The sequence below is a fragment of the Scophthalmus maximus genome, chromosome 18 (assembly GCF_022379125.1).
Source record: "Scophthalmus maximus strain ysfricsl-2021 chromosome 18, ASM2237912v1, whole genome shotgun sequence".
NCBI lineage: Eukaryota > Metazoa > Chordata > Actinopteri > Pleuronectiformes > Scophthalmidae > Scophthalmus > Scophthalmus maximus.
This window is the reverse complement of record NC_061532.1, coordinates 12499609-12511617: the sequence shown is the minus strand read 5'-3', so window position 1 is coordinate 12511617 and position 12009 is coordinate 12499609. Positions and strand designations below refer to the sequence as shown.

At 42.8% G+C, this 12009-nt stretch overlaps 1 protein-coding gene across 5 annotated transcripts in view; it reads left to right on the top strand.

Annotated features, from left to right (window-relative positions):
• The window catches only part of grm1a (glutamate receptor, metabotropic 1a), a 30029-nt gene that overhangs the window by 8693 nt on the left and 9327 nt on the right, over positions 1-12009 (top strand). For 4 of the 5 annotated variants that reach the window (XM_035616706.2, XM_035616705.2, XM_035616704.2 and 1 more), the window contains 4 exons: positions 9977-10212; positions 10455-10463; positions 10722-10733; positions 11573-11819. In XM_035616706.2, the coding sequence (XP_035472599.2) occupies positions 9977-10212; positions 10455-10463; positions 10722-10733; positions 11573-11819 (504 nt within the window). The remainder of the gene's footprint in view (positions 1-9976; positions 10213-10454; positions 10464-10721; positions 10734-11572; positions 11820-12009) is intronic. The other variant, XM_035616707.2, reaches the window with a different exon arrangement.

Genomic DNA, 12009 nt, shown 5'->3' with positions numbered 1-12009 from the left:
CAGTAGCACTGAATAGAAATGTTCTCAAGCAATGAATAATTGGTATTTCTGTCACAGACACAAAACTAGAGAAGGAAATAATAAATAATAGTCCTTTCTCGCCCTGCGCTTCCTTATTTGGAAGTCATTCCGCATGGAGCAATCGAAAAGAGGCACACACACACAACATCTATTTGTACATACGAAGACCATACTGAGTCAACGCGATGTGCTTTTGGAATTTTTATTATTTTACTTCTCCTCTGCGGGTTTTCACTCCATCCCTTTCTCCTCATATTTCACCTCTTCCCTCTCTTTCTCTGTTAGTCAATGTTGAGTGACAGTGACTGACTGTAGTGGTAATCGAAGTCATTAGAAAAGGGCAAGCAGAGTCGTCGTCTCACACACTTATACGGTGGCACATTACCCCCATGGAAACAGGCCTCAAGGAACATTCACAGTTGTCAGTAAAAGCCCCAGCAACCCCGATGCTAACTTTCAGTTCATTCATGCAGTACCCCCTGACCCCCCTTCATTCCAGGGAGGGATGAGGTCTTCGGTCGTTGTCAGCTGTATGTTAGGAGGAGAACATTAATAAGACAGCTCAGGATGACAGAGGCTAGTAGCCTTGCTAAGCAGTATTCATTGGGGATTTGCTGAACGCTGCACGAGTGTAGCTTAAATACTGGCCCATCATTCTCCGACAGGACGAACAGGACGAGACAAAATGCAGTTCTGTAACTCACTGACATGTTTATCAAAAACATCATGAGTACCACTTGGTTTTGCTATTTTCATGGGATATGTTGACAAGAAAAGTTTAACCAACACCAACCTTGTATTTTAAAACTGTAAGTTGTCAAATTAAAAAGCATCTCCTTGTTGTGGATTAGGATACCTTGTTGTAGTAGCTCAAACGTTGAGTTTCTTGTTATATACACAACTCTCTGGTCTAATGAAAACCTCTCTGCTGGCTGGCATGAAGAGATTTGTTTCTTGCCATCATCTTTTCAGATGTCTTCCCCACTTCCTATAATATCTCCCAGAGGTGGAAATAAAGAGGAAGACCAGTGCCGCTCTTACCAGCCTCTGTCTATGTCGTATGTGTTATGTTCAGTGAATATTTAAGTTCTTTGGCGGGAGCACTCTTTTCTTCTCAGATGCAGAGCATACAGTACCTTTTAAATTATCCATTATAATGACACTCTGGCGTTACATTCCCATATCTCCCCTTTTCTCTTTCCTCCATAGGATGGGATAGGAGAGTGGGCCTTTTTATAGCCCTAGTGGAAGTCTCCATGGGCGGAAGAAAAGCTTCTGGGTCACAGAGAGAGATAGGAGAGAGAGAGAGACAGAGAGAAAGAGAGAGAGAGAGAGAAGTATAGGGAGACAGAATGTGTAAAATGAAACAGGAAGTCTTGGGCCAACACAGATGTCGAGCCGTGTGTGTGTGTGTGTGTGTGTGTGTGTGTGTGTGTGTGTGTGTGTGTGTGTGTGTGTGTGTGTGTGTGTGTGTGTGTGTGTGTGTGTGTGTGTGTGTGTGTGTGTGTGTGTGTGTGTGTGTGTGTGTGTGTGTGTGTGTGTGTGTGTGTGTGTGTGTGTGTGTGTGTTTCCTGGCATATACTGAGCAAATGAATGACACTGGCAGTCAGGTATTAGCTCATCAAAGGGGAGTTTGCTTTCTTAATTTATGCTTTTACAGTACCTCTAAGGAAATCTCTTTCATGGAGTGTGTGTGTTTTGTGAGTGTGTGCAGACAGAGAGCCACAGAGAGTTGGAAGGATGTAAAATGCACAAAGACAAACAAAGAGTGAATGAAACAAAGCAACAGAACAAGAAGAACACACACTCAGACAAAGATGGTTACATTAAAACTGGAAACGTAGCAAGCAGGGAAGGGCTAAAGTTGAGCTAAATGTCCGATGAGATCATGTATGAGTTCACTACAATGCTGGTTAAAATCAAGAGTTGACGTTTGTAAGTCATCACACAGCTTTAAAGTCATTATAGGACAAGCAATAATGTCGGTGACGGGGTCCAACTTTTTTTTACTTTCAGAAGTTTTACGTCCTTGAAAATATTAACTCTGAGTTTCAACAACTCCATTGGCCAATTCAGTGCCACAATTTAAATGTCAAAGCACCCACACTAGCGCCAGTGCACCCATAAATCACCCGTCATCCGTCCCTCATCACGGTCCGCCAAGAATGTTTTTGGATTCCATTTGAGAATCTTGGCGTTTAAATTTTAGCACCACGTGGGATGGTCAAATTCGTAAGGACACTGATAGGTGTGTGCAGCAGATCACTATGCACTTTACATTTCATAAAGCATTGCTCCTTAGTACTTCCCTGAGTTGTTGGACTTGGCACAAACAAGCAAAACCACATAAGTGAACTTGTACCAGGCATAAAATTAAAAAAAAAAAGGTTTCTCATCTCGTCACAGAAGACCACGGACCAAAAACACAATGCAACATGAACTGCAAGTAGACACGTAGAGAGGTTTGAGCTTGAGAGCTTTGATTTTAGATGCTCAGCTCTAACCTGCTCTCCAGACAAGGGCCAGGTGTGGCAGCGTGCTCGAGCCACTTCATCCCTGACCTGCAGGCCCTGCTTCACTTTCCACACTGCGCCCCCACTCTGCACCGCTATTGTCAGTCAGAGGAGCCCTTGTCTCTCTCTCTCTCTCTCTCTCTGATGTCAGTCATTATTTTGTCAATCAGCTGCCTCCATCACTCTGTAACTGCACACGCGCTGGTGCACAAGCGACACGTTCACTCCGCCCACTGGCACTCGGATCACCCGCCTCACTCCTGTCACGTAGACATTGATGTCTGTCTGTTTGTTGTGTTCCTTTTTGTTGTGTGATTTCTATTTGATAAGAAACACATTCTACTGATTGCTGTTTTTGACAACAGAAATGATTATGTGAGCTGGTTGATGAGCAGGTGAGGAGAATGGGTCAATTCTCTAAGACTGAAGATGGATAGGAGTCAATTTTTGGGGGTGTTGGGTGGATAAATGGGCAAATAAAGGTATTGGTGCATTAAGCAGTATTTGTGCAGTTACAACATCAAGGAGACTCATCACCTGCCTCTTAAGTTCCCTTTAGCTCAGCAGAGGATTTGACCAGCTATTTGCCATGAATTCATTGTCACCGAAAAGTTTTGTCATTATTGAGAGATGCACTTTTTACAGAAATTAGTGCCCCCTAAATTACATTTAGTCTTTTCAAAGAGGAAATTCAACATCCGACAGTTCCATGACAAATAGACCTTGTCAAAATGAATTAGCACATTTCCCTAAAGCCTCTGTGAAGTCTTAGAGAGTCCATCGGAGAGCAAGCAACTGCTACAGATAAATGTAATACACACCATGAGGGTGGGTGTGTGTGTGCGTGCGTGCGTGCGTGCGTGCGTGCGTGCGTGCGTGCGCGAGTCAAATACCCTAAAACTCTCACTAATATAAAGAAGCAGCGATGGAACACAAGCCTTCCTGATAAGCTGTAGGTTTTGCAGATTCGAAACTATTGTACAGTGTATTGTTTCCTCATTGCTTCCAGCTGCCTGCTCCCCAGCACAAAACCCGAGTTCCTGAATAGCAGCATGGAGTGAACCCACCTACCCATTTGCCCGCCTGCTTGCGCTCCTGCAATTAGCAGCGTTGGTTTTTCTCTCTCCCTCTAATGCTGCTCGAACGCTGTTATTACCAAACATCATTTGCATAAGCTGCTTTTCCCACATGTAATGCTCATTTCTGTCCCTGTCTTACGCTCGCAGTCTTGGTCCGGGTCCCATTTTAAACGCTCCATTTTTGTTTTTCATTTTTGCCCCCTGACAAAACGGACACTGGGACGGGAGAGTGGATGTTCGGCCTCTGTTATGTCCTGGCCCTATTCATTAGCAGGTTATGACGGAGCCTTTTGAGAGGCGCAAAGGAAGCTGTGGAGCCATATTGTGCGTGTCACAGGCATCTCTGCATTTGGCAGACCTACTCAATTTCCTGTAACAAGGGGACTCAGGTTTTGCTCTGAGCTTGAATAAATGAAATGTTTAGGGCGCCAGAGAGAGCCAGTGAGAAAGAGACGGAGACGGAGAGAGTTGTGGCACAACACGTTTAGCAGCCTTTTTTTTCCCGTCATCTGCCAGGCTTTCATTTCCTCCCCATCTCAGGAAGGAGAGCGAGGAGGATGTGGGATTCTGCCTATTGACTTATTCTTGCGAATAATTTGGCAAACAGCGGGGTGTGAGCAGAAAAAAAAAGAGACCTTATCACTGGCAACATTTCTGGCAACAACACCACAATAAATGGATATCAATTTCATCCAGAACAGCGGATGTACTGCTTTTCTGTTTCCAGGTTTTGCTGTAGTCAATCCCTCCTGAATCGAATGTTTAAATAGGTTTTCAGATTTATGACAATCATTTGAATAAAAAGCAGAAAATGATTTCTGTTGCGGTAATTTGATGGATTTGATAGTTTAAAAGAAATAAATGAATTAAACAATACAGACTCAAATTAATGGAAAGTTTTTCAGATCATCTTTAATTCTCTTCTTGCCTCTTCTGTATTATCTTGAGATGTTTGCAGTCATGATATCCACGATCCACAGTGTGCTGAACACTCTTGTCTGGCTCACTTTCCTGAAACATCATTCTCTCATTAGTCTTCCAGTATAGCGACTGATACATTAGTTATGAACGTAAGAGAGAGAGAGAAAGTGTGGAGGGTCTGAGACAAAAAAAGAAGGCAAAAGAGATGTTAAGTTGAACTCTGAACCTCCATCTTCACTTCATTTTCCTCTGCGCGACATGATTCCGACGTCCCGACCCTCTGCACTAAAGCACAGCGCATGGAAGTTTAACAAGAGTTCACTGGGGCAAGTCACGTAGGAATCAAGCCCGGGATCATTTCTGTTACCAGGGTGTGATTTACCTAGAATGAAAGCCTAGTGCGCTGCTTGTGCTACAGTCGCCATGGAGATTTGTTTTTTTGGGCCCGTGACATGAGTCGGTGTGATCGTCTCCACTGCAGATCTGTCATTCAGTCTGTCAGCCGGGCTCCAAGCACAATAGTCCCTTCTCAGGAAATATGGCTGACATCTGAGAAATTTCCTCCCAGTAACAACAGTAACGAAGATTGTAATTATGAGATAGGGACACACTGTCGACGTTCATTCAGTAATTGAGCCCTGCTTCCGCTACTCGCACACACACACACACACACACACGGCTCTGGAAAGTATAGTCAATTGGATTCAGGATTCGTGATTGCATCTGTTTGTGTGCCGCTAAGCAAAGGGGGCACAATGAGCTGCATCTGAATATTTATAACACGCCTCTGATGTTAATTGAAAGCAGCCACACATTGTCAAGGACATCGCTCCGTTTTCAATTGATGCCTTGTGTTCCCTTGTGCGAGGGGATTGGGTGAGTGACATGAGAGTGATCAAAAATAGCACACTGGCTTTGCATCTGGACATAGTTGTCACATCATAATTCACAGACGCTGAAGCGCTTCCTTGTGGAGAAGACAGCCAACGTTGGAGCAGAGTGTGTGGATATAACATGCATACACAGATGATAGTCAATATAGGCGCACCACAGATGTGTCAGGTTTCTGCCACAACAGAATACTGCAGTGCCACAAATTGTAATTTAAATTTAAATAACCAATCAATTTTTTTTCTGCCATTTCAAATGCAAAAATCCCAACATTCTTTGCATTTAGCAAAGACTTTGCAGAAGAAAACATTGCATCATTAAATTTTTTTGGGAGTACAGACCACCACTCATATTCATATTTCACCATTTTACCACATTTTATAGACATTTTATAAACTAAATTGTCTCTTCTGACTGAGACATGGTTATTGTAGTTATCATTGTAATAATAAGAAACTAAATGGACCATGTAAGCATTTTTGAAAATACGGAAAATCTTCAGTAGCAGTGCTCTCTCAAGCCTGACTTAATGCTTTTACATTAAATTGACCTACCGATGATAAGATCCTGTCATGTATCAGTCACTGCTACAGCTGACGTTCAATGGAAAGACTTTGCCACGGGGTTTAGTAGTGAATTGGCATCCCTTGGTAGTAAAAAAAAGCAAAAAGGATTTTCTCCCAGCAGCGTTCCCTGTCAGCGTAGAGGAGACTGATCCCCCAACTCAAACTGGGGCATGATGAATAAGTAAAAGCAGCCTGGATGGGCTTTTAAAGGCTCCCCGGCTCACCCGCGGCCCTCTGTGTCACCTCAAGAGAGTCCTGCTGCTGCTGCCGAGTTACGAACAAGCCACCGCTACTCTCGCTCTAACTCCGCAGAGATGTAAGAGAAATAGAGGATAATTGGAGAATATGAAGAAGGGAGAGAGAGAGAGAGAGTTGAGAGAATTGCCGTTCCTCTGTGAAGCAGCTTGGCAAATTTAAAGTGAGGGTTTTACTGTTTTTGTTGGCATAACAACAATACTAATGAGATATCGGCTACAATATGTTTAGCACAGGGACACACCGTCCACCACCTTGAGACGGTTCTAACACCTTCATGCCATGTGCTACGTTTGAAACTGTGAAATGTTAGCCAGTGAAGGGAGTTGAAATGAAAAGTTGAAAGAGAAAAAGAGCAAAAGAAAGAAAGTGGTAGTTGTACAAATCCAATCTTGACAAAAGTTTGTGTCCTTGTGATTTGCGAATGACAGACAGATAAAAAAAAAAAAATCCCAATAACTGCCTGAACTTTTACTTTAACACTCGTATAATGCAATTAGGAAACTCTTGACTGCCCTATCCTCACTTTCCTCTTCGTTTTTTTGAAAGTAACCCATTCATCCTCCAGGGGAAACGGCGCATGTGATTAAATTTCTGCCCTGCCAATTAATTCATGGCTTCATAAATATACAAATGTGCTATCAAACGGGAACTAGAACATCCGAGAGTCGGGGGAGCTCTCAGTCTACTCACTGTTGTATACTACTCTATAAATTTTCCAGCTGATGGCATGTCGCACTCCTCTAAACAAAGACACACATCATCAAGTCTCTAAATCATTGAGATCCATGCATCCTATTATTAAGCACGTGGCTTCAAAGGGAAAGCAGGCTGCCGATTGTATTTGCAGAGATAAGCACAGACTATAACGGATCATAAAATGCATTTGGAAAGTTGAGGGTAAGAGGGGAATGAAATTGAGTTTAGCCTCTGTCTTCTGGGTTTTACTTGTTTGGTTTCAATGTGTCCCAAATCAAACTTTAACTCCGTCTGTGGATGTGCACTCGCAAATCTGCAGAGTTCTTACATTATCCCGGAAATGTTTTTACTACACCGGTCTTACAACATTTGAAATACTAGTCATTTACCTTACCCGTGTTTTTGTTGCCTTATTCAAAACATAATCATAAACGTAGCTTTAGAAAGGCTCTGGCAAATAATGCTCTCCTAGTGGTGGCTGAAAGGCAACTCTTCTTTATTTTAAAATTTTCCCAAAAGCACTTAGATTGCCTTACATCACAAAACTCTCTAATGTCATCAGTTACTGTTAAGATGTAATCATCTCGGGTACGTGCTCCTTCACACCCACACCCGGCGCCGAGTCTGTCTTCAGAGCAACGACTGCAAAAACTGATAACATCCTTGAGCAGTATTGACTCCTTACTCCGCTTAAACAGGTGTTCCTCCGGTCCATCTGAGTCAGGATGCGTAATAACGGGCCCACCAATACGCAGTGTGAACATTGAGGTGACATTAAATCAGATTGTGTCCCATTAGGCTGTCCCGCTGGTGATCCGAGAGTTTTGATGAGCTGTTCGGAGTCCTGCCAGACCGAGTGGAGGAGAGCGAGGGGAGAGAGAATGTCATTTTGCTCCATCACAAACTCCACTGTGAGAAACAGTCTCGCTTGTCTTCAATGGCTTGTGCATTATTCATGTAGAGCGTTGAACAGCACTTCACCCCCCCACACCCACCCCCCTCTCTCTCTCTCAGCTTCTCTCTCTCTTTATCTAATAACCAATATGTTTTACATTATTCTATAAAAACAAATACGTTAAACACTGAGTTGTATTGAATAGACCTCATTAAATGCAGTTACTCTGTTAGGTAAGGTGCATTCATGATAAACACACACGTCAGTGCGTGTGTGTGTGTGTGTGTGTGTGTGTCTATCTGCACTGAGAGAGAGGAGAGAGAGAGGAGGGGACAGAGACTGTATTCACTTGGAGTGAATGGACAACATGTGACTGGGACGGATGAAATTCACGTGTTTCTGACTAAACTCAATTACGACAGTGAAAAGAATGAGTCAGTTAAATTGTTCTTTATAGATATACAGCCAATATCCTTGCATAACAGACATAACAGGCGGATATCCCCATACCCAAGGAATAAGACAAACGATATGGAGAGAGTTGTGATCTTGGGGGAACATACTGCTTTTATTTTGTCTTAGTGTCTTAATGCATGCTTGTGTGTTGTGCCCTGCTGTTTTAGGAAACTACTACTCAGCCTTTTTGAGATAATAATATTACACATTTGTCACCATTTCAAAGAAAGATGAAAAATACATTGATTGACGTCCTCAGTATGAACCAGTGATTTAGGACTGACATGTCATTACTGGTATGGATAAGACAGAATCAGAGAGAGAGATCTCAGGGTCAATTGGAGACTGAGGAATGTATTTTCAGGAAATTTCCAGTCCTTCTGCCTCCTGACGACTATATATATATATATATATATATACGCACACTTTATATATCAATCTACAAGGCCTTCAGCTTGAGGACGTCTGTACAGCTTCAATCACCGGTTTTAGAGTGTCCTCCTTACATTCTCACCAATTTGGACAAATGTCTCCTTTTCTTGGCTCTTGTTAATTGTGGACATAAAGGTCAGAGACTTTGACCTGCACACACACACACACACACACGCACGTGCATAGAAACCCACACATGCCCTTATCCATCACCCAGAACATCCCAGGAATGTGAGGTAATTGATTCCACGGTGAGTCATACGGCACCTAATTGGAGTGTAGCTGTCAATAGCACAGGTATTTCAAGGCAGCAGCCCGCAGCCCACATCCAAGTCAGGGAGACTCGGAGAGTAAAATGGAGCCGGAAAACTGGCTCGGATTTAGAGAAAGAGCTGTGCTCGGGGCAGTGCTGTTTATCTGTTAATTTGTTTTTCAGTGTCCTAGTTTCTGGTGTTTTCCATTTCTCTTAGAGCCCACTGGGCAGCGGCGCGTCCAAATTAGCTGGGTGGGGTAGAATTTCTCACACAGAAGGTTACACAAGCAAACAAACAAGCAAAGCCGAAGGGATTGTGTAAAGCCTACAATTACGGTTGAGGCACTATTGTTGAAATTGAGTGTCGTTGCAGTGGACTTGAGATAAGCCTCCAACCAGTGCTGCCATGCTAATTTAGCACTCTACAAAGGCGGCAGTCTACCTTCTTGTAGTGGAATTTCATTATTTCAAAGAAAATAACACATTGGCATGTTGTTCTGACATCATGTTTTGCTGCTGTAAAATGAGTCCATTAGTCCCCATCCGAACACGAATCACTTTCAAAATCTTTCTGTAAATTTAAAATACTCTTGGTCGGACGATGTAGTTTGTTCCATTAGGTTCCGCCTTTGTTTCATTATATGAGTTCAGTTGTTTGCCGGTACAAGCTAAGCCCATCTCACAAAATGATTTAAGATTTATGTATTTTAATTGCGTATTAAATTTCCCCTCCATTTGAATTACTCATATTTTCACATATACATGGGCTTGTCTCAATCGGTAACTAAAGGTAATTTATAGTATACAATATTACAAAATAAAAGACTCATGACAATGACAAGCTCAGGGTATCGTCACTGTGTGGCAGCTCCTCACTTTCTAAATTATGACAATATTTTAGTGTCACTCAAATCTTTTTTTATGGTCTCTCACTGTTCCCAGCTGCAGTCGTTACATTATAGCTTCTTCTTCTTCTTCTCTCTCGCTTCCTGCAGTGATGGATGGGCGGACCGCGACGAGGTTGTCGAGGGTTACGAGCATGAAGCGGAGGGAGGAATCACCATGAAGCTGCAATCAGAGGTGGTCAAGACCTTCGATGACTACTACCTGAAGCTGCGTCTGGACACCAACACCAGGAACCCCTGGTTTGCTGAGTTCTGGCAGTACCGTTTCCAGTGCCGCCTGCCTGGTCATCCGCAGGAGAACAAGAACTACAAGAAAGTCTGCTCCGGTGGGTGGCAGCAGAGAAATTCCTATTTTTGTAGTTTGTCAATGAGAAATATCATTTTGTAACAAATTAATAGGGAAAAGAGTTTTGTTTTTTTCTAATGCAGTGCCCTCACGCATCACCCTCTATTCTTCCATTTAGTTCTCAATGAGGGGAAGTGCAAAATTGAATAATAACAGAAACTGTATTTTTTTTCCCCCTTTGTTTTCCACCCTGGATATTCTCTCCCTCTGCTCTCAAAAAAGGTGACCACGGTAAATTGAGTTCTTGACTTGTCAACAGCGAAAAAAAATCCCAATTCAGAAACGACTCACAAACAAATCCAATCAAAAGTAGAGAAAGTAGTCAAATGAACACTGCGATCACAATTCCATTAAAGCGAATTGCTCCGCATGCTTTCAATTTATAAAGATCAATTTGTGGTTTGTGGTGACTGCTGCGTCGTCGGAGCAGTACAGTCACAGTCGCTTTGTAACCTTCTTTGTGTTACACTTTCACCTTTTATTCCGTAGACCTTCAAGGTGGTAAGTGCATTTTTTGTAGCCACCACTGTAAGGATTACTTATATCAGAATTGCACCTGCACTCCTGTAAACATTTGACTTCTCCAATACCGGTAGATTTTGACTGATGCTTTGCTAAATACGACGCTCCTCTGTGATATCTTAAATCTTTGCCTTAAGCGAATGGGTCTTCATCCTGGCAAACTCGGGCTCTCAGTCAAGTGAGGATTGCATCAGTCAAACTCTAAGCTTGTCAACACTGTATGAGGAATAAGAAGGAATTGTCCTTGCCCTTGCACAAAGGAATGGCTCGCTGAGCACACACTGTTCACCCAAACCCCTGGAACACCTGGAAAGGTGTTTTCTGCCTTTGTTTCTTCTACAAATGCATGTTGAAGTCATAGACACACAAAAAAAGTTCTTTAAATGCACTGTCTAAGGCAAACAGAAAGGTAAATTCAGTCTTGAATATTGGGATGGGTGCAGATTTTTTAAAATAGTTTAGTAGTAGTTTTATTCAGATCCTCCAAAACACTGAGGTTTGAGTGTGGGACAATGCCTTTAGATGGCTGATGTCAAGTACAACTTGGCATCCCGAGTCCTGGGATTTTCCCAGACAACGGTTGTTATCTGTTTCCTCGTAAGCTTTGGGCCTCTTTCCGTGATTTCCCCGTATGCTAAAAAATGTTTTGCTCCATAAGATGATTCTGTTTTTGCAATAATTTCTCACTGTCTGGTTCAATTTTTTTTTATCATGCACGGTATATTTTATTTTTGTTTTGCAGCACTTTATTCCCACGGAACACAACACAAGACACCACACTAACCATTTGACGCCCTCTTCTTTTTGTTCCCCGACAGGAAATGAAAGTCTGCATGAAAACTATGTTCAGGACAGTAAGATGGGCTTTGTCATCAATGCCGTCTATGCCATGGCTCATGGCCTCCATGACATGCACCAGGAGTTGTGCCCGGGACAGACGGGTCTCTGTGAGGCCATGGACCCTATTGACGGCAGCAAGTTGCTGGACTACCTCTTGAAGACGTCCTTCGGAGGAGTCTCAGGGGAGGATATTTATTTTGATGAAAACGGAGACACCCCAGGAAGGTAAGATGATGAAGAAGGTGGTAAGACTGTAGTGCAATGTAGTAAAATGGAAACAGAGAGTCGTATTTTCATCTTTGGCATAATCTGTGAATTTCTCTCTTCTTCTCACACTCACCCACTCATTAGCACACGTACACACACACAAACACACACACACGCACACACACACGCACACACGCACACACGCACA